General features: G+C 63.4%; 1 protein-coding gene across 11 annotated transcripts in view; it reads right to left on the reverse strand.

Annotated features, from left to right (window-relative positions):
• Positions 1-22,121, reverse strand: part of COLGALT2 (collagen beta(1-O)galactosyltransferase 2) — an 81,907-nt gene that overhangs the window by 46,090 nt on the left and 13,696 nt on the right. The window contains exon 1 of one of the 11 annotated variants that reach the window (XM_089311970.1): positions 7,009-7,308. The exons of 9 other annotated variants lie outside the window; for them this stretch is intronic. In XM_089311970.1, the coding sequence (XP_089168096.1) occupies positions 7,009-7,293 (285 nt within the window). In that variant the 5' untranslated portion in view covers positions 7,294-7,308. Of the gene's footprint in view, positions 1-7,008; positions 7,309-22,121 lie in introns of those variants that run through there. One more of the 11 variants, XM_070055010.2, reaches the window with a different exon arrangement.

Raw genomic sequence — 22,121 nt, forward strand, 5'->3', positions numbered from 1 at the left:
GGACCGCCCCTTCTTCCGGCCAGGCTTTGGGGAAACGGGCGCTCCCGTACCCATGGCTGCGGTGCCGTGTGGACAACCCCGAGGAGGGAGAGCTGGATGACCTGAAGCAGTGACTCTGGCATGAACCCCTGACCCCTGAATATAAGCCTCCAATTCACCTTTAAAAACTCACAAGGTCATTCACGTGATGACTGTAAAAGCAAAATATTGGAGACAAACTCCATCCACGAACGACCAGTTAAACACGGACCAGACACAGCTTAGAGACACACGAGACGGATCCCTGTGGTGACCTGGGGCGACCTCCGGGTCAAAGGCAGCAAGTGCAGGGGTTGGGCACTGTGCGACCTGTGTTTAATAAAACAGAAAATGCTGACTTGAAACACCCAGGAAGGTAAAACAAGCAGCCGATGCAGTTGGTAACCAACAGTGAGTGCACGGACGGACCGAGCACGTGGGGAAGGGAGTGAGTGTTTATGTAACTTCTTATAAAAAAGATCTGTTTGTTTGGAAGTCAGAGTTACGCAGAGAGAGAGAGAGAGAGAGGTCTTCCATCTGCTGGTTCCCTCCCCAGATGGCTGCAATGGCTGAGGCTGGGCCGGGCTGAAGCCAGGAGCTTCATCCAGGTCTTATGCGGGTGCAGGGGCCCGAGGACTCAGGCCCTCCTCCACTGCTCTCCCAGGCCATTAGCAGGGAGCTGGATGAGAACTGGAGCAGCCCGGACAGGAACCGGTACCACGTGGGACGCCGGTGCTGCTGGCAGTGGCTTTACCTGCTACGCCAGCCCCAGGATTTTAACCCTTGAAGAACATGCTAATCATTTACATACTCAGAAGATAAAGATTTAACCCAAAAAAGACAGAGCAACGTCCTAAGGTTGCATACAGATGCAACGAGCCAGATTATAAATGGAGTGGGTGTCAAAGCCATATAGGAGAACGGGACGCGAACCAAGCAGCTCCCACCCAGTACTGAGTGCAGCCCTCAGCTTCGAAGCAGCCCTAGTTCTACTCCGTGGACCTGTGTGGGTAAGCACGGGGTGGAAGTGCAGTCACCGCGTGTGCTGTGGCAGGGAGGCGCGGGGCGGGTCTGCGGGAGGAGAGGGAGGACTCCTGGTGCCGCTGGGACACTGCGCGGGGTGGCAGTCACGTGGAATACGAAGGCTTGACTTTCCCCTGCTGCCCACTGGCCCCCGACCTTTACTTAACACCACCCCCGACGACCGGACAGAGCCCCTGCCCCAGCTTAGCGTGGGAAAGTGGAGACGCTAACATGTGTGGTTCCAGAGGACAGAGTGGCCCAGAGACTGACGGGACGCAGAGGACAGACAGGGGAGCAGCTCAAACCCCCTGCAACCGATACCTGAGCCCGGGAGGAAGGGACGTGGCGGCTGCCCCCTGGAGGGCCACAGAGATCCTTGAGGGCAAAGGGGGGAAAGACACCTGTCCTGCAGAGGGACAGCTGACAAGCGTGGGCCCAGAACAGGCGGCGGGGGAAGGAGACACCTGTTCATCAGAGGGACAGCCCACAAGTGTGGGCCCAGAACAGGATGGCGGTGGGGAGGGAGACACCTGTTCATCAGAGGGACAGCCGACAAGCGTGGGCCCAGAACAGGCAGTGGGGGAAGGAGACACCTGTTCTGTAGAGGGACAGCCGACAAGTGTGGGCCCAGAACAGGACGGTGGTAGGGAGGGAGACACCTGTTCATCAGAGGGACAGCCGACAAGCGTGGGCCCAGAACAGGATGGCAGGGACAGGGAGAACACCTGTTCATCAGAGGGACAGCCGACAAGCGTGGGCCCAGCCACAGGATGGCAGGGACAGGGAGAACACCTGTTCATCAGAGGGACAGCCGACAAGCGTGGGCCCAGAACAGGCAGTGGGGGAGGGAGACACCTGTTCTGTAGAGTGACAGCGACAAGCCTGGGCCCAGCCACAGGACGGCAAAACTCACTCTTCTGTCACCAATACAACAGCCGATTCAGGCAAGATCACCGGAGGATGCTAACCACCGTCACCAAACAGCACCGGGCAGCAGCTTTGCAGTGGGCACCGGCTTAGCCAGGGGTCAGGCCCTGCGTGGTGAGAATGACTTCATGTTTGTTCTATGTGTGACACCTTGAGAAACACACGGTATTCAGGGCCAAACTTTCTTGCCACAGATGTCTAGCCTAGATATAACCAAGGGAAAAGGACCAGACAGACCCAGGTCGTTGGACAAATCCCGAAACGCCTGGCAGGCCGCCCGAAACCACCAAGAACACAGAGAGGAGACTGCAGGGGCCACCTGTGCACCTGTGCTGTCTCCTGTGACCCTGGCCTCTGGCCACTGTCAGAACCACGGGGAATGAGGCCTTGCGTCTGTTGGCCACAGTGCTCCCACGTGGAGTCTCTGGGACGGGACGCGGCGCTGTGGTTACCCAGGAGGCGGTGGGGCTCTCCAGCGGGGACACAGCGCCCGTCTGTTTGCCACCCACTCGTGCACGTTTAGTGCTAAACGAAGGAAACTAAGAGGGCCAGGAAGCCCCTTAGGCAGAGGCAGAGGCACCGGCCCCCTCTCAGCCCGGAGCTGCCCACGGCGCTGATGGAGGCATGGAGGGCAAAGGGGGCCCTTCTGCCACAGCGGGGACTCCTCAGCCCACGACGGTGATAACAAAACTGCCCGGTCCAGGGGTCCAGCCGGGGTCCAGCCAGGGGTCCAGCCTGGGGTCCAGGGGTCCAGCCTGGGCTGGTGGCCGACCGCGCTCCCCAGAGGCTGAGATGCTCCATCCACTCCACTCTCCCCAGCAGAGTAGACGCACAGCCCCCTCCCCAGCCCCGGCCTGGGCCCCGTGAGTGGCAAGCAGAGCTGGGCCCTGGGGGCCGGGCTGGGGCCGTGACTTCCTTCGCCTGCAGGACTGCCAGGCACAGAGCACTCCTCTGCCCGTTCAGGGAGCTGGGCCCGGCACCACAGCCCTGCTCACAGCCGACCCCTCCCGGCCACCCGACCCTGGAGGCTCCTCGGAACCAGTGAAGTGCCGTAGAGACAGGTGTGGCCTGCCCTTGGCCTCTGGCTGCCCTCCCTCTTCTTCCCCAGTCTCCAGTCCCACACGCTTTGGCAGGCTGGAGGCACAGCCGGAGCGGCCGCGAGCAGGTGTGGGAGGGCGTGAATGGGATGGGCTGGAGGACAAGCCCACCCGTGTTGGTGCAGGGCTTGGGAGTGGCTGCACACCCCGACGTGTCCTCTCACTCCACAACTCACTTTCTGCTCCGAATTCCAGCTCTGGCTCGCATGGCCAACTCGAGATAACGAGGCTGACCACTTACTGGACCACAAGTCTGCGAGGTTGCTGGGGCTACGCTTGCATGGGGAAGCGAGGGGCCATGGGCACCGATGAAGGGCACAGCAGGTGCAGCCAGGCGTGGAGGACGCGGCCGCCTGGGTCAGGCCGGCAGTGCCGAGCCTGGGGTGCGTGCTGGGCTTCCCTGAGCCCTGACCCCAGACCCCGGGACCACGGGGCAGTGACCGCCGGCCTTGTCTCGCCTCCTGGGGGTTGCACAAGCTCTGAGAAGAGCTGGAAGTGAGGGCCGGTGGGAGAGGGCTCGGCTGGGCGAAGCAGAGGGTGCAGACGAGGCGGGGGGGGGGCGTTACCCCAGCCAAAGCCCTGTCCCGGCCTCCAGGCGGATCAGCTGCAGTTCTGCCAATTACGGAAGAAGTCGGAAACCTGCTTCCCTGGGCCCTCCTCACCGAGGCAGGCCGCGCGGCAGTTGCTCCACCGCCCTCCCCCCACCGCCACCGCAGGCACAGCGCACCTGGAGCCGGCAGCGGGGACGCGCACAGGGAGAGGACCTGGAGCCGGCAGCGGGGACGCGCACAGGGAGAGGACCTGGAGCCGGCAGCGGGGACGCGCACAGGGAGAGGACCTGGAGCCGGCAGCGGGGACGCGCACAGGGAGAGGACCGGGCTGTTTCCTCCTGCAGGGAGGGGTGTCTCCCGACGGGCGGGTCAGCAAAGCCCGGCTGAATGACACCAAGAGGAGCTTGACTGAGCGAAGGAGCCGCGCCCGACGCTGTCCTGCTGAGCCGCTTTTTCCCGCGCGTTCCCATCCCGGGCTCGCTTAGTCACTATTTTTCTTTCCCCTGTTGTGGAACAGAAGGCTGGTGACGAGAGGTCACGGGGAGTGGCGGCGGCCAGAGCTCGGGCCACAGCCCAGGGTCCCTGCACACCTGTCCAGCAGAGAGAGGGTGGCCTGAGGCCCCAGTCAGACCTGGGGAGTCTCCTCCTCGTCAAGGACAGTGACCGCGTGATCGACACGGCGTCTGTCGTCCACCTCGGTGTCCGAGCAGGAAGCAGAACAAGGAAGCAGCCCCTCCAGGGCCCACGCTCTGCCCCCAGCACAGCCCCCGTGGCAGCGGCAGCGGCAGCGGCCGAGACAGACGGCTGCGTTCCCACTGGCCCGCGGAGCCCCTGGCCCCCTGTTCTGTCCATGCTCGTGCCCCCGCCCCACTCTCGCTGGGGTTCCCTGCTGCTGGCTTCTTTCCTTGTGGGCCCGCCCCGAGGACACGGGGCTCCCAGCGGAAGGGCCTCCCAGGTCGGGGCCCGAAGCTCCGGGGCCGAGAGGCTCAGGCTGGCCGGGACCCCGCATCTGTAGCTGGACGACAGGTCCTCGTCGGCGCGCACAGCCGAGGACGCGCTCACGTGTCGTCCTTGGTGGCAGCTGCTGCTCCCCCCTCAGCAGCTCCCACTTCGCTGTTGTAGGAGCGACAGGGCCGGCAGGTGAGATGGGTGCACATGTCCCCGCCCACCCCAAGGCCTGCAGAGGCCAGGCGCCATGACGGCAAGGAGCGGTCCGGGCTCCGGGGGACGGCTGCCCTGAACAGGGACACTCGGGTCCCCTCGGCTTCCGGCCACGTGAGAGCACGCGCCAGAGGGGCTCAGCAATGGTTTCGGGAGAAGGCACGCATAGCGCACGCATAGCGCACGCAACCATCACCGTGTATCCCCCCAGAGCATCCCCACCTCTGCAGGGGAGCCCACCCCTGCCCCTCTGGCCCCGGCGAATGCCCACAGCTGTTTTCTGTCTCCCGGTTCGCTGTGACGGATGTTTGTATGGGAGGGACCGTACAACCGTGGCCTTTGCGCTGGGGTTTTTGCCTTGCATGCGTTCGCGGTCCCTCCGCGTGTAACATGCATCCGCACTCTTCACGGCTACGTCACGCTCGGCACACAGACAGGCGCAGGGCTTACCCAGCGTCCGGTTCTGCGCGCTGGTCACACTTCGAGTGAACAGCCTCTAGGAGCCCGCACGCGCAGGTCCTGTGTGCAGGAACCCCTCCCCCGAGGACTGCCGCCCAGCTGCCAGTGTTAGGAGCAGGGTTGGTTTTATTCTTCCTTGTTCCATGGCAGCTGCTGTACCCCAGCCCCGCGTGGACACGTTCCACACAGAACGCCATCTTCCAGGCAGTTCTCGACACGAGGACCACGTCACAGACCAGGAACCCGAAACTCAGGGGCTCTACCCCGAGCCTGTCCCCGCCCCTCACACTGCACCCCGTGCGGAGCCCCCCGACTTTCTGAAGCACTTGGTTTTCTGTGCCAGCAAAGCAGACAGGGTCCTGCCCCGGTGCTGTGGCTCTCCGAGCCGTCGCGGCCTGGATAGGGGCAGGGCCCAGCGTGGCGGGCCCAGGTAGGTACGTGCCAGGCCTCAGCGAGGAGCTGGAACAGGACCCGCTGCGTGGCCTGCTGGGGAAGCTGGACAAATGCTCCCAACACCAGCCATCGGCGTAGGCCAGACAGGGCCATGCACAGCAAAACATGGGCCCTGTGGACATGAGGTCACCGGGCCTCTGAGCCAGCAGTGACCGCAGAGGAGGCCACGGCCCAGGGTCTGGGTGTGCCCCAGAAGCCATCTGGTCACCACTAGGCGCCACTTGTGCGGCCTGTGGGTCGGCGCAAGGCACAGTGGTCCTGGGGGGGGGGGGGGGGGGCGGGAGCCGTGGAGGGAGCTCCGTGCCCCGAGCAGAGAGGCTTGCTACCATGAACTCCTTCCTGGACACGACTGCAGCTCCCGACGACAGCCACGACCTTGGTCCCCAGGGATCCGAGTCAGCACCACTGTGCGACTACCCACAACCGGACAAAAAGCATGAGGCCAGGAGACACGGCCCACCCACTGCTCCGTGACCCTAATGGAGTCACCGCACCTCTCTGGGCCTTGTTCCTGCGTCTGCACAGACAGCAGCAGCAGCGGCCTGACAGCCCAGCCCGGCCCGGGACCTTCTCGTGAGCAGCCCAGCACGGGAGGGGCTTTCCAGAGCCTCTCTGAAGGTCGGCCTTTCTCCAGCTGTCCCCAACACGTGTGCACACACACATACCCGTCCATAGAAACACACATGCAACCACATACAAACACATACATGCAAACACATATACATACATGTACACAAACATGTCACACAAAATATACATACACATAAACACACACACATGCAAATGCACGCACTTGTACACATATATCACACAAAACAGAAACACAGGCAATTGTATATGAACACATGCACAATATACACACATATACACGTATAAACACACATGTACATATATGTACACAAACATACATAACACAAACCACAAATGCACATATACACATGCATATAGGTAATATATGCATGCATGCAAACACACATAAACATGCACGTGCACACATACATGTGCACATGCAGATATACATGTATGCACACACGTAGACGTACACATGCAAACACATACATGAACACACATGTGCATGCATATACAGAGAGACACATGCCAACAGATGCACGCATGTATATATGCACACAAATGCATAAACACACACATGTACACATGCACATAGATCAACACGTGTGTACATACATGCATGTATAAACACACATGTGCACGCACATGTAAACACAGGGGCACACATAAGCAGACACACATACATGTGCACACATGTACACACACACGTAAGCAGACAGTGGGAGAACTGCACGGTGGAAACGGCTAACCTCAGCGCCAGCCTCCGTCCCTGTCCCAGCAACAGAACTTCCGGCTGTGCCTGTGACGCCGCGTGACCACAGGCGTGAGCTCGGACAGCAGGGACAGCCGCCCTGCCCGCCGCCCTGAGAGGGCGCCTGGCCCCACAGCTGCCTGTGTGACGGCCTCTGTCCCGTCAGACTGGACGGAACAGGAACTTCATGAAAATGCCATCTGCGGTCGCCGTCTGGCAGAGCCAGCTGCGCTGCCCGGGGCGGGGTCACGGCCCCGGCTGGGACAGGAAGTCCGGCGTCCATGCACACGTCCCTCGGCCCTGAGAGGAGGGGGCTTCTCCAGGATGAGGGCTGAGCTGGGGTTTGGAGAATGAGCAGATGTTCGGGGAGGGCGGGGGGAGAACATTCCAGAAGGAGGGGACGACTGTGCAGGCCGAGAGGCGGGGAGCTGCGGGCCAGATGTTTGGATCAGGGAGGCGGGGCGGCTGTGGGGCCTTCCTGGGCCAGCCGCAGAGCCGATCCCGCTGGTGCTTTCCCGCCGACTGCGGCGCGAGCGCCTGTGACCGGAGTCTGCCCTTCGACCTCCTCCACAGCAACGCCCCCGACACGCGTGCAGCGAGCCCGCAGCCTGGGGTTCGGCCGACGGCACACGGGAAGTGTGGGGGCACAGCACTGGGTCCGACGCCGGGCCCTGCGCCTGCGCCCCGCTGCCTGCCAGCGCAGACGCCAGGAGAGCCCAGCACTGGGGGCCCTGGAGCCAGTTCCCTGGCCCAGCCTCGCCCATGGCAGGCAGCTGGGGTGTGAGCCAGGAGGTGGGAGACCTGAGGGCCTACTGAGGGGCCCCCACTCGGTCCACAGACACAGACGCAGACGCCACGGCAGGAGGCTGCCCGCTCCGCACAGAGCGCTTCGATGTTGACAACAAAACATCCCACTTATTCCCCCTCCGTTGAGAACGCTGGGCTAAAACAGGAACGAGAAGGCACCGCTGTGCACACTGCACCGGGTTGTTTTCCCCACGGCTGAGCAGACTCAGGCTGCGGCGAGCCGGTACCTGCTGTCTCGGGGCCAGCACCAGCACAGCCGGCCGCGGCAGGGAGAGGCTGGCATTGTGCCCGGGCCAGCGCCCCCGGGTGCTGTACGCAGGGGCTGGGAGAGGGTGTCGGACGCACGCTCCCCGTCCACCCCCGAGCCCGCACACAAATCCCCAGAAATAGCCGTGGGCGTCCTGAACTGTTCTATTGTTAGCCGTGGTGTCAGACACGCAGGAGGTATTTTTTCTCTTCTGTTATGGAAAACTCCACCATCCGAGGGAAGAACGCCCTGTGCTCGCGGCAGCGCCACGGTCCCTGTGGCTTTGGAGCAGGCTGCCCGGGGCGGCCACGCCCTCCCGCTCGCTGCTCCCTGCAGAGCCCAGCACCTGGGGGGAACCAGACCCCGGCACCGTCCGGTTCCTCCTCACAGGCTCCCTGTGTCGTGGTGGTGCAACATCCAGGGAACACGCTCAAGTCCACAAAACTGCACTTGCTGCGCACGCAGAGACGGGGTTCAGGGAGGGGACCCAGACCCCGGCTCCTTAGAGTCTGCTCCGGGTCTCGCCTGCAGGCTTTGGCAGTAGGACACCGATTGCGGGTGCCGGGACCGTCTCCGACCTCCCCACGGGCTCTTTCAGTCCCATGGCCTCTTCCTTGTAGAACTTGCTGGAGGGACACCCCCACACTCGTGTCCACGGCCCCCAGGGTTTCTCTGCTGTCACCACGTCCTCGGCCACAGGGCAGTGCTTGGGGTCAGCCGTGAGCAGAGTCACGGAGGCGACCCGTGGGTGCTGTGCCATCTCACACTTCTTTTTCTGGTTAAACGTGTGCAATGTCAATCAGCACTTTGCCGACAGAAAGGAAGCCCACAACGGGCGGGAGCTCTCGCGATCTGTGTCTGGAGGGCGTCACCGTGGGGGGCCCTGGAAATGGGCTGCGGTCAGCTGCTCTTTGGTCTCGAGCGTGGACAGGCCTGGGGGCGGTGGGGGTGCTCAGCTCCTCCAGGCAGTGCCCAGGCGACAGGGGCCAAGGCCAAGTTCAAGTGAACAGGGCGGCAGGTGACTCATCCTCTGGCCTCACCAGGGTGTGTCCTGCAGCCCAAAAGAAACCCAGCCAGAGGGTGTGGCACCCTCACCATCAACAGAGGGTGAGGGCAGCACCCACTCCCAGCACCAAGGGAGGGCACCGTGCTGCCCCTGCCTCACACAGGCCATGGCAGCCCTCACTGCACCCCTGCCCCACACAGGCCACGGCGGCCCTCACTGCAACCCTGCCCCACGCAGGCCACGGCGGCTCTCACTGCACCCCTGCCCTACATAGGCCACGGCAGCTCTCACTGCAACCCTGCCCCACACAGGCCATGGCAGCCCTCACTGCACCCCTGCCCCACACAGGCCACGGCGGCCCTCACTGCAACCCTGCCCCACGCAGGCCACGGCGGCTCTCACTGCACCCCTGCCCTACATAGGCCACGGCAGCTCTCACTGCAACCCTGCCCCACACAGGCCATGGTGGCTCTCACTGCACCCCTGCCCCACACAGGCCACAGTGGCTCTCATTGCAACCCTGCCCCACACAGGCCACAGTGGCTCTCCCTGCAACCCTGCCCTACACAGGCCACATTGGCTCTCACAGCAACCATGCTCTAGCCCCACACAAGCCATGGGCAGCCCTCACTACACCCCTGCCCCACGCAGGCCACGGTGGCTCTCACTGCACCCCTGCCCCACGCAGGCCACAGTGGCTCTCACAGCACCCATGCCCCAGCCCCACACAGCCCATGGGCAGCCCTCACTACACCCTTGCTCCACACAGGACACGGCGGCTCTCACTGCACCCCACGCGGGCCACGGTGGCTCTCACAGCATCCCTGCCCCACACAGGCCACGGCAGCCCTCACTGCACCCCTGCCCCACGTAGGCCACGGTGACTCTCCCTGCACCATTGGCCCACCCCTTGCAGGCAGGTCCAGGCACTCTGGCCTTTGGCCCTGTGTGGCCTCCTGCAGGCAGTGAGGCCCGAGGTTCGCCTTGGCTGCCTGACCGCTTCCGTGGGCGTCTTGCAGCGGTGGCCATGGAGTTCTCTTCTCACTCCCCGACCAGGGCCGGTCAAGCTCACGGACCCGAGTGCCGTCCATGGACCCGAGTGCCGTCCACGGGCCCCTTTGGACTCAGCAGGAGCCCTCTGCGGCCTGGCTCTCCGGGGTGTTGGGCAATGCATCTGGTGGGTTCTCCCCCTCAGTCCTCAGCATGGGAGAACAGCCACGGGGCAGGTGCAGGCTGGGTGCTCCCCAGTCGGCCGGGACTCAGCCTTTCCCACCAGGGAGGCTTCTGCCCACGAAGCCACACAGCTTCCAGAATCCCAGAACACTTCCGGGCACAAGCGCTGGAACGAGGGCTACTCAGCTGGCAAGGACGGAAGCCCAGCCACCCCGTGGTGGATCTCACAGGCAATCACAACAAGACGGACAGAAAGGGAGGCGACGCTCGTCTGAGCCAACACTGCTTGAGGCAGAGGCCCCTCTGCCGCGGCCGCATTACCTGATCCTTTATGCCTCGCTGCAGAGACAGGGAAATCCACGGACAGACAGACAGGACGCCGTACATAGATACAGTCACAACAGCCATTTTCTAAAACGCGCGGACCCCTAAACCTCTGTAGCGAGAAATCGCAAGTTCATCAATAAAAGAAACATGTCCTACAGTCAAAGAAAAGGCGGTTGGCGGGGACAGCTCTGTGGCATGGGGGCGCCAATTTGAGTCCCGGCTGCTCCACTTCCCATCCAGCTCCTGGGAAAGCAGTGGAGGATGGCCAAGTGCTTGGGCCCCTGCACCTGCGTGGGAGACCCGGAAGGAGCTCCTGGCTCCTGGCTTCAGATTGGCTCAGCTCCAGCTGTTGGGCTATTTGGGGAGTGACCCAGCGGATGGAAGACCTCTCTCTCCCTCTCTCTCTCTCCCTCTCTCTCTCTCTCTCCCTCTCTCTCTCTCCCTCTCTCTCTCTCCCTCTCTCTCTGCCTCCCTCTAACTCTGTCTTAAATAAATAAATCTTTAATATTACATATATAATGCTTTTATTATTTGTTACTCTGAACTCCGCACTTCTCGCCCGTGGTCTTGCCCCATCCTGAGTACGTGCCTGGTCGCAGCTCCTCAGACCTACTGAGCGAGCCTTGCAGCTCTCACCCAGCTCTCTCACTGAACACACATGGCTTCCGCTTAAATCCAGCAGTGTCACTGTCACCCTCGCTCTAACCAGTGTGGCCCCCAGTCGCCGACCCAGTGCCGGTGTAGGCTCCTCCTACCTGGCAGTCGCTGGGATCTAGATTAGGACAGTGGGGTCTTGGCGATTCTCTCAGCCACACACCGTCCGGATAGGGCCTCTCGCTGGCAGTCCTGGCACCTGCCGGGGGCTCCGCCAGCCCAGCCAAGCCTCCTCCAGCCCCTCCCTGCTCGCCGGGGCCCCTCCTTCACACTGTCTGCTGACCTCTGTGCCCACGCAGGACACCCCTGCAGCTCACGAATCTGCACCAGAGGCGACACTGAGCAGCTGCTCTCTGTCCCCCGAAACGAGGGACACAGCCCACCTCCCACCCCGGGGACGCACACAAGCCCACGTGCCCAGCACTTTCCCCACGTAACAACGCAGCCCGCAATGCCGAGCTGGCCTCCATGCCAGCATGTGCAGCGGGGGCTGGGACGGCGTGGCAGTCACGTGCGAATGTCCTGTCTCGGTGACAACGTCCGGTGACACGCCCACCCCACGGCCGCCCCCGAGGCTCCGTCCCACAGTCTCAGTGACCCTCAGCGACACATCTTACGGGTCCCTCCAAGGACAGTGCGCCCTGTCCAGTCTGCCACCCCACGTGATCTGAAGACTTCGATTTTTCCAGTTCCTGCCACGGAAAGCAAACGTGTGACTGCTGCAAGGCGGGCTGGGCTAGCCTGTGCTCACGCGGGTCCATCCCCGGTCCCTGTGCAGTGGCCCCCACCTCTGCAGGCTGAGGCCCGGCCCCTCGGCAGACGGAGCCCTTGGCCTGGCCTACGTGCCGTCAGGCTGCGAGAAGCGGCCCTGGGCGGACTCCAGGCCATCTGCATTCCTGTCGTGACTCAGCCGCGCGCATGAAAGGATTCACTGTGTGCAGCGGGAGCAGGGGAGCAGCCGGTGCGGGCGGAACTCGAGGCGTGCGGCCGCCGGGCCCGGGCTGCGGCTCCGGGAGGAGCCTCCCACTGGAAGAGTTTCCACCGGGGACTCCATCTCCCGGACATGCAGACGCCACACTTGAGGCCGGCGGCCACATCTCCGGGAGCCGGCTCGGTGTCCTGGACTCGGGTCCGAGCCCTTGCTCCACGCTGTCCCCCTCGGGAATCTGGACCCCTCGGCATTCCTGCCCCAGCTCTCTCCTCTGAAGAGTGGGGACGATGACGGGGTCTGGGGGAGCCGGCGAGGAAGCGGGGCTGCGGCTGCCTGCTGGGCCCCACGCCCCCTCCTCCTCCCACTCAGACCAGACCGGCGGGTACGCTCCCCACTCCACAGCCGTGCCCGGATACGTCTGGGCTGACGGTTCAGACGTGTGGGTCGGCTTCCCAGGAAGCGCCCCTGGGGACGGGAGCGGTGGCCCTCGGCCTCCGTGGCTCCTTCCTGCTGCCTGGATCTTGGATGAGGCAGGGAGCAGCGCCCAGGCTGGGACGACGGGGACACGCCCGGGCCACTCGGAGCGCGCGCCAGGGCGGCACAGATCCCCTGGGTGCCGTCACTGGAAAAGCAGTTTCTAAAGTGCCTAAGCCGCTGCTATCCTGGGGCTTGGATCACTGTCAAAACAATCTTGATGCGCAGAACCAGGCTTAATATCAACCGAATCTCAACATTTTTTTGACCCAGCAACCCCACCTGCACTACATTCCGTGTGTTCACTGCACAGAGAGATACCGTACAAATGTCTGTCGCATGCTTGTCTGTGAGATCAACAGTCTAAGATGTGGGTCGCACTGAGCGTTGCTTCCAGGCTCTCGCCGTGAGATTCATCCAGGGTGATCCCAGGCAGCGTGAACTCCGCCCACTGGGAAGGCTGGCTCCGGTTTCCCCCGACCCTGTGGTTTTGCACCATTGGTTAATTTTGTTAATTCTTTTTTAAAGATGTATTTTATTTATTTGAAAGGCAGAGGGACAGAGGGGTCCACCTGCTGGTTCACTCCCCAAACGGCTGCAACAGCTGCGGCTGGGCCGGGCGGACGCCAGGAGCCCCGAGCTCCATCCGAGTCCCCCAGTGAGTGGCCACTGCTTTCTCAGGCGCACTAGTGGAAGCAGGATTGGAAGCCGTGCTCAGGTATGAGACGCCGGCATTGCCAGGGAGGCTGGGCCCACTGTGTGTGCCGCGGCACCGGCCTCTCCTTTCAAACGCACCACATATGTGCCACACCACATACGTGGTCTGCCACATACATGCCACACTGCATACACGTCATGTTACATGCGAGTCACATCACATACAAGTCGTGCTACATGTGAGTCACATCACATGCATGTCATACCACATACATCTCACGTCACATGCATGAGTCACACCACGTGAGTCGCACTACATGGGGTGTGGGGCCTGTTTTCTGCCGGGGGCCGTGTGGACACTCACAACATCGTCCACAGTCCACTCAAAGTTATCAACGAAAACTCAGCATGCTGTCGGCCTACTGGATTTCGCTGCTTAGGCAGAGCCAGACCACAGGATTTCACGGTCCTGGTGCAGCCCCAGCTGGACGTTCTGCAGCCCTGGACAGGGCCGTTCCCCTCTGCCCACTGCCCAGCGGCTTTGAATTCACCTCCCATCACCCCTGCACCTGTGAGCACGGATGACGACCACCCGGCTCAGCCGCCCAGCACTGCTGCTCTGTGGAGGCGAGGACTGTCGGCCATGGCTGCTGTGAGTGGCCAAGCCGGCACCAAGGCCGACGGCACCGGCTTGCCGTCAGTGCTGCGCTCACACCCGAGGGGCACAGGGAGCGAACGCAGGCCCTGGACTTGGGCAGCCCCGTCCAAAGCAGAGAGCAGAACCTTCCGGACCACCCTGAGCCGACACCGGGAGTTCCCGTGGAAGGAAGCAGGGTGCCGATGGGACGACGACACCGTGGGCCACCGAGCTTCTCGTCAGGACGCGGGTCCAGTGCGGCTCGCCTGGCGCAGGCCGCGACCCCACCCCCTTAACCAAACGGGACAGGTGGTGGCTCAGCGGGCATGCACCACCCACCCCCCCAGCACGCATGACGCCTGGACTCCCTGAAGAGAGGGAACACAATTCACTGCCCATGAAGGAGTCCCTATAAAATCTCCACCCCCCAGTCTTCAGGATTTGGTCACGGGACCCCCTCTCCTGGCGTGGCTGACCCAAGCACCCCTTTCTGCTTGGAGCTCAAACCACCATTGTGGTGTCACCACAGGCACACGCCAGGCCAGGACCGGGGTCCTGCAGCCCGTCCCAGCCCTGGGAAAATGGAGGAGACAGGAGTTTATTTTTGGTACCAGCACACGCTTGCAGTCGGTGCGTATTTTCTGACACATTCCAACTTTCAAAGACCATGCATATCCATTCCCCAAAGTTCCACAGACAATTCGTGTCTTACTCCCGTTTCCCATGATCCTTGGCGGGTTTCCGAGAAGCTGGGGAGGGGTGTGCGCCGTCACATACGAGGGGCCAGGGTCACTCTCCCAGAGAGAGAGCATCGCACGCCGCACACACGGATGGACACGCCACACCCAGCCCCACAAACACATACGACTCACATGACCCTGGAAGAGGGACCCTGGCTGTTGTGAACAGAGAGCAAAATGACAGAGCAGCGAAAAACCAGCGCTGGGCAGGCTGACGCCCGGCAGCCGCCATGCCCACAGCCAGCTCTGACGTGGGTGCCCTCCCCGTCCTGTGTGCCCCGTGACCGGGGTGCCCGCTCAGAGGCTGAGGGTCAGGGGCTCGGCACCCCGGGGCCTCTGCCACCGTGTGGGGAGGGCCGGCAGCTCTCCTCATGGTGTCTCACGGTGCTTACAGAGCGTGGGCCGCACACGCAGGGAGCACACGGGTGGCCACGCAAACCGGGAAGAAGCGTGACCTGGCCAGCGTGGCATGGCAGCAACCGCAGACCTTAGAGCGTGTCTGCACTTACGCTGCCTTTCCCACAATCCCCACGGGGGACGGCAGGCGAGAAGGGCTGGGCAAGGAGGCTTCCTAAACCCTCGTCCCCAGAGCAGAACGGGAGCTCTCCAGGCCTCCGGTCCACGGAGCAGCAGGCAACGGGAGCGGGAGCCGGCCCGGCTGGCCAGGCGCCAGCTCCCAGGGCGGGATGGCGAGTCACTGAGGGCTGCACCCTCGCCCCCGCGAGCCATTCTGTGGCAATGTCACTGGACGAGTTCCGAAGCCCTGCGGATGCCACACGGCTGGCACAGCCCAGAGAAGAGCCCACTGAGTGGGAGACGTTGATGGCCGCCCCTGCGTGGGACCGACAGCACCTGGGGAGGAAAGATGTTTTCTCTGAAGCCACATGGAACCAGGACGGTGGATCACGTGTCTGCCTCTGATTCTCAGACGAGCGCGGATGAGCCTCTGGGACGCCGAGGCGGTTTGTGTTCATGGCACCTGGCGTCCCCCAGGGAGCCCCGTCCAGTGTGGCGTGGAAATCCTCACTGCGCAGCCGTGCTGCTCCGAGAGGAGAGTGCCAGCGCCGCCTCCGGAACCAAGCGCGGACCTCAGCTTTGACCCCAACCTTGCAAGCGGAGGGGCCGCCAAGGAGCAGGGAGGGAAACGCTAGGAGCCTCACGGCCCAAGTTTCGTCAGGAGCTGTAAATAAGTAAGTGGGGGTTGGTGTGGGGGTGCAGTGGCATCGCCCCCTCCCCAAGCGGTTCTTGAGCTCCTGCCTGCCAGGGGCCGCGGCACGGGAATCTGGGGACACAGCGTGGAGGGGACAGGCCCTGCCCTCAGGAAGCCGAGCCCAGGAGGCAGCCACGGCAAGGCAAAGCAGACGCTGGAACCAGGGGGCGCACGGGAGCCCCCAGACAAGGGGGCTGCAAGAACCTCCTGGAAGGAGTGGGGTTTGTCACCGCCGATGGGGGCAGGGCAGTGGGGGCCAGGACAGAGCAGCTATGGAGGCCCAGAGGCCACAGGGAGCCGTGGGCCTGCACAGGGTGCAGCACAGGGCGCAGGGGAGGATAGGGAGGGACGCCCCCTCTCTCAGCACACGAGGCTGAGGGCAGAGAGGTTGAGTGCGTGGCCCTGGGCGCTGAAATGCAGGCAGTGGGGGGGGACCCTCCCCTCCAGAATCTAGCCCGTGTCTCGTGCCCACGGCACCCCGAGGTCTGACATACCCGCGACACAGAATGGGGATGTGCCGCAAAGCCAAGGCTCCTGGGGACAGAGCCAGGTGGGAGCGGGGACACAGAGGACGGAGACGGACCCTCATCTGCTGTGTGGACGGATTCAGAAGCATGCGCCCTGCAAGGCTGGGGAAGCCGTGCGGGGAGGGGTCCAGGGAGGTGAACAGCCACAGCCCACCCAGGAAGTGAAGAACACCCGCGCCAGGTGCGTGGGGAGCAGGCTGGGCTGGGGCTGGCCTTTCTCTGGGGGCAGCACAACGACGGGGTGGGGGGGCACCCCTTGCCGTGGGTCCCCCTGGGAGGGGCGGAGGAGTCACGCACGGCAGGGCGGGAGCTGGCTGCTGAGGCGGGCACACACCCAGTGCTGGGGCCTCCCGGCGAGTCCCTGAGCCCCGGGCCTCTGGGAACCGAGCCGGGCTCCTGAGCTCACGGGAGCAGCCAGCGCCTGCCGTACACGGATTCCTGTCGTCTTTCGTGGGCTCAGGAACAGCAGTGCACCTGCTGGGGGGTGGGAGTCTGAGCAGGCGGAGGTGGGAGAGGGCGGGGTGGGAGGGGTACACGTGGAGGGGAGGGTGGCTCGGCCGCTGGTGAGCGCCAGAGTTCACGGCATGACTCCTGAAAATCGCAGGTGGGCCCCCAGAGCCACCAACTACCAGTCAGTGCTCGGGAAGCCAAGTGCCCTAGCCAGAGCTTCGGATTTCAGATTTGGGGGCCAGGGACGCCCACCCCGGGTGGCTGAGTCACTGGGAGCCGCCGTGGACGAGCCGCAGGGGAAAGACACCGAAGGTGGTGCCACGAAACAAATTCCGACTCCAAGCCCGAAGGTGGTGCCACGAAACGAATTCCGACTCCAAGCCCCGTCGGGGGCGGCTTTACTGACAGCACGTGGCGCCGTCGGGGGCCGCGCACGGTTAACAACCCGGCCAAAGGGGCCTTCCAGGCACGAAATGACCCCGGAGTACCAGATCATCTCAGAGGGAAATGGCCGAGGAGGCCACACCTGGGGACGAGGCTGGGCCAGCCGAGGCTGGGGCTAGGCCACACCTGGGGACAGTGCTGGGCCACACCTGGGGACGGGGCTGGGCCACATGGGAGGCCAGGGCCGGCTGCACCTGGGGACAGTGCTGGGCCAGCCGAGGCTGGGGCTGGGCCACACCTGGGGACAGTGCTGGGCCACGTGGGAGGCCAGGGCCAGCTGCACCTGGGGACAGTGCTGGGCCAGCCGAGGCTGGGGCTGGGCCACACCTGGGGACAGGGGCTGAGCCACCCGAGGCCAGGGCCAGCTGCACCTGGGGACGGGGCTGGGCCACGTGGGAGGCCAGGGCCGGCTGCACTGGGGACAAGGGCTGGGCCATGTGGGAGGCCAGGGCCGGCTGCACCTGGGGACGGGGCTGGGCCACATGGGAGGCCAGGGCCGGCTGCACCTGGGGACAGTGCTGGGCCAGCCGAGGCTGGGGCTGGGCCACACCTGGGGACAGTGCTGGGCCACGTGGGAGGCCAGGGCCAGCTGCACCTGGGGACGGGGCTGGGCCACGTGGGAGGCCAGGGCCGGCTGCACTGGGGACAGGGGCTGGGCCACGTGGGAGGCCAGGGCCGGCTGCACCTGGGGACGGGGCTGGGCCACGTGGGAGGCCAGGGCCGGGCTGAATCAGCTCACATGGAGCCTGTTGCTTGTGATACCCAGCTTAGGAAAAGAGGTAGAAATCAGCACATGTAATGAAACATACAAGTGGAAATCCTAATGTTTGTGTGACAACAGATAGAGTGTTTAGAGTGAGGAAATAACTCACGACAACATTTTAAAGGCTGAGAAAGGCCACGAACCTCCAAAACCCGGAGAAAGAGCTCTGTCAGCCGTCTGGCGCCTTCCTTTCTCGCTCTGAGTGCACGTCCGCTCGAGCTCACCCAGCAGCAAATACGAGGGAAGGGAGCTCATTTCAGACGTTCCTCAGCCAGGCTGCCGGGCGCTTGCTTCCTGTTACCAAAGGTGGGCAGACTCTCACGCCGCAGCTCCGTGCCATCCCCAAGGGACCTGCAGGCCCTGCCGGCCAGGGTGGTGGACGTGCGGGCACAGCCGAGGCGTGGCTCGGGAGCGCCGTGTGCGCCTGCCGCCCTGGCCCTGGTCCACGGTGGACGAGCTCACACTGCAGGACGGCCCCACGCCGGAGCCCTGGGCCTCTGGGTTCACAGCACCCCAGAGCCTGCGGCTGCGTCCAGGGAGGTCCCTGCTCTGCCAGGCATGTTTCCGAGCAGGCTTCTGTGCGAACTTAAAAATGGTCGCAGCCGGCCTGTGGCCCAGCGGGTAGAGACACCACCTGCAGTGCCGGTTCAAGTCCCAGCTGCTCCACTTCTAATCCGGCTCCCTGCTAATGGCCTGGGCAAGCAGTGGAGGAGGTCCCAAGTGCTTGGGCCCCTGCACGCATGTGGGAGACCCAGAAGAAGCTCCTGGCTTCAGCCTGGCCCAGCTCCAGCCGTTGTGGCCATTTGGGGAGTGAACCAATGGATGGGAGACCCCCGCCCCGCCCCGTAACTCTGCCTTTCGAATGACTCTTTTTGTGCAGAACGGTCACATGGGACGACTGGAGGAGATTCTAGACAAGCCCCACTGTGTCTCCACTTCACCTGCGTTGCTTCTTCCCCAGCCACACACAGGCCTCTGGCCTTCAGCCTGTGGCAGGTGCACCACGAGGCCTAAGTGTGTGAGTTCCCGTAAACCACACAGCCAGCTCCCCTTACCCGGGTCACTCAGATGGCAATGTGACAGCGCCACTCCACAGCCACCGAAACAGGATGCGTTAGGGGAGGGGGCGCTGGCCCGGCGATGGCTCTCACAGTGCACACACAGTGGGCACTCGCTGGGGGAGCCACCTGTCTGTCAGGGGAGGCCACACTGACACCGCGTTTCACCAGAGTGTTGGGGCCAGGGATGAGCTAAGCCCCGGGAGCCTTTGTCACACCCCCTGGCACCAGTGAGCGTTCGGCAGCCACGAGCTCCCCTTGCTAAATAAGAGGCGCACCGTGCTGTAACACCACACGCTCGTGAGGACACAGGCGCCGTCACCCTAACCTCCCGTCTGCCTGACAGCAACAGAGCTGCTCCAATACCGGCGTCAGGCGCCACCCCTCCACCTGCCTCCCGCCTTCGAGCTGGGCAGCCGGGCCTCTGCTCGCCCACGAATCCTCCCGGGAGGCGCAGGAAGGGCGCCACCCAGAGCCCACGGTCTCCAGGCATCTTCAGTAGCAACGCCAACAACACGGAAGACAAACCCTGACAACAGCGTCACTCCCGGACGGCGGCCGCTTTGCCGACAGGAACACCGTGCACCCTGTTGGGGCCATCCGCGTCCTCCACTGTGCCTTGAGACACACACACAGCAGCGCTGCCCCGGGGAGGGGCGAGAGGTGTTTCAGAGCCACGCAGCGAGCGCACTCTCCCCACGTTGCGACGGCTAAGCCGGAAGGTGCTCCCGACGGCCGGGCCCGGGCTGAGCCGAGAAGGGGCGCCGGGGGCTGGTGACTGGCAGAGCTCACACAGAGGGACATCTGCCCCCAGACCAGGTCACAGTCAGCATTTGATTCGGACGTCCGGGCCTGGCACGCTCTGGATCCGGGCGTGCGCCGGGGCGGCCGCGGCCTCTCTCAGTCCCTGCAGACCTCCCGCTTCGCAGACACGCTCCGTCTGCTCGGATTGCAGCTTCCCAGCGTCAGCCCCGCTCTCCGCCGGGCTCTGCGAGGCAGCGGAAATGCCGGGGCTCGAAGAATCCAGGGCCCGCGGGGCGAGAAGCCGCACAAGGGGCTCAGGTGGGGGCCACAGACGTCCTGACAGCTAACCCTGCCTTTCCGGGAGGCACCAGCTCACTCGGCTCAGATACACGCCCGTGGCGGCTCTTCCCCGGGACGGCGCTGGTGGCTCACCGGGGAAGCGTCACCCCAGCGTGGACTGACGGGTTTTTCCGTCTAAACCAGAAGTCAGTGTCCCGCACCTGGCCCTGGGCCTGACGGAGTTCCCCTGTATGCTAACTGACGCACCGTGCGTAAACACTCGGCCCGCACGGGCTGTTTGTAACGCACGTTCCTGACGTGTGGGGACGCATTCCTGTTTTAGGAGACAGAGAAGTCAAAGCCAGAAACGGTTAGACTCGCTTTCCTGAGACCTGGAATCTCAGGGCACGGGGAAGGAAACCCCCAACAGCTCTCTGCCGCTGGGGCCAGCGTGAGCATTTCCCTTTAGTGTTGGTTTCCCACAATGCACTTCAGCTTTCCGTGGGAGCTGCCGCTGGCTCCTGTTACGGTGGCCCTGCCACGGGTGGCCCTCTGTGGGGTCAGGTGCAGAGGGCAGGAAGCAGGCCGTTTGCCGGCACAGTGCACCCTAGTATTTATTCCCCGGAACCCGTTGGGTGCTGGATTGGATCGTTAAATGGTTGCTCAAAAGTAGGAGGAAAACGCACGGTGGCTGATAACATTGAAAATGGATCTTACTCCCCCGAGAAGCTCACAGAAGACCGGGCCGTTGTGGGGCAAATCTTGATTTCTTCCAGCGACACAGTCCTTGTCTCCCCTCCCCTCCCCGCCATCCCAACAGGCGCTGGCCCAAATGCCGCCTGCTGGAAGTCCCTCCCTGGCCACCTGTGTGTGACGTGCGCCCCCAGCAGGGCCCCTGTCCAGCTGCTCGTCCTCCGCCCACACCTCTCCTCTGCTGATTGTTAGCATCTCCGTCTACACCTGACTCCCAGCTCCTCAAAGAGTAACGTGGACCAGGCGTCCAGGGCCTTCTCCCTCGGAGACTCCCGGGACACTGAGCTGTCCGCAGGGGCTGCCGTCGGCCAGGAGCTCCCCGGGCCCGCCCCAGACAGGCCCCCGTTCTCCCCAGGGCTGGGGGTGCTGGCGTCCCCAGTGCAAGCAGAACGGAAATAGCAACACCTGTTGGCACCTGGCCTGGGAGTCGCCTGGCCCTAGGTCCCCTCGTCCCATTAGGTTCTGAGTTCCCACATGGGAGGAGCACACAGGAGAGACTCCTTGGGGCAGGGGTCTCGGGACCACCCGGACGCCAGCCACACCTGCTGACCACTGCTGACTAGTCAGGATAAGCAGACAGCGTCCTTTCTGTACATATTCAACACTTGAACTTTTAAAGAAATCACCAAGGGCCAGTGCTGTGGCACAGTGGGTAAAGTCCCCACTGCAGTGCCGGCATCCCATATGGGCACCGGATCCAGTCCCGGCTGCCCCACTTCCGATCCAGCTCTCTGTATGGCCTGGGAAAGCAGTGGAAATGCACCCACGTGGGAGACTTGGAGGGGGCTCCTGTCTCCTGGCTCTGGATCGGCCCATTTTGGCTGTTGTGGCCATCTGGGGAGTGAACCAGTGGATGGAAGACCTTTCTCTTTCTCTCTCTCTCCCCCTCTGCCTCTTTGTAATTCTGCCTTTCAAATAAATAAATAAATCTTTAAAAATAATCGTCAGGCCTTTCTGTCTACTAAGGAGGCTGACAAACAAAGGTCTGCATCTCCTCTCAGTGACAGAGCAGGCACAACCATGCTACCAGGACCGGTGCTGTCCCCTCTGCTCCCGGGCGAGCAGAGGCCCCCGGCTTTCTTGTGCTGCCCGCCAGGCCGGGAGGTGCAGGCTGCAGGCTCCCTGAGGCACCACAGCGGGAGCCAGGCCAAGCGTGCACTGGGCCGGGAGGAGCCCGACACGCACCGGCCAGTCCCCAGACAGAACCAGCAGCCCGTGGGTGAGACGGCG

The sequence above is a fragment of the Oryctolagus cuniculus genome, chromosome 13 (assembly GCF_051225735.1).
Source record: "Oryctolagus cuniculus isolate XC-2025 breed Fujian yellow rabbit chromosome 13, ASM5122573v1, whole genome shotgun sequence".
NCBI classification, from domain to species: Eukaryota; Metazoa; Chordata; class Mammalia; order Lagomorpha; family Leporidae; genus Oryctolagus; species Oryctolagus cuniculus.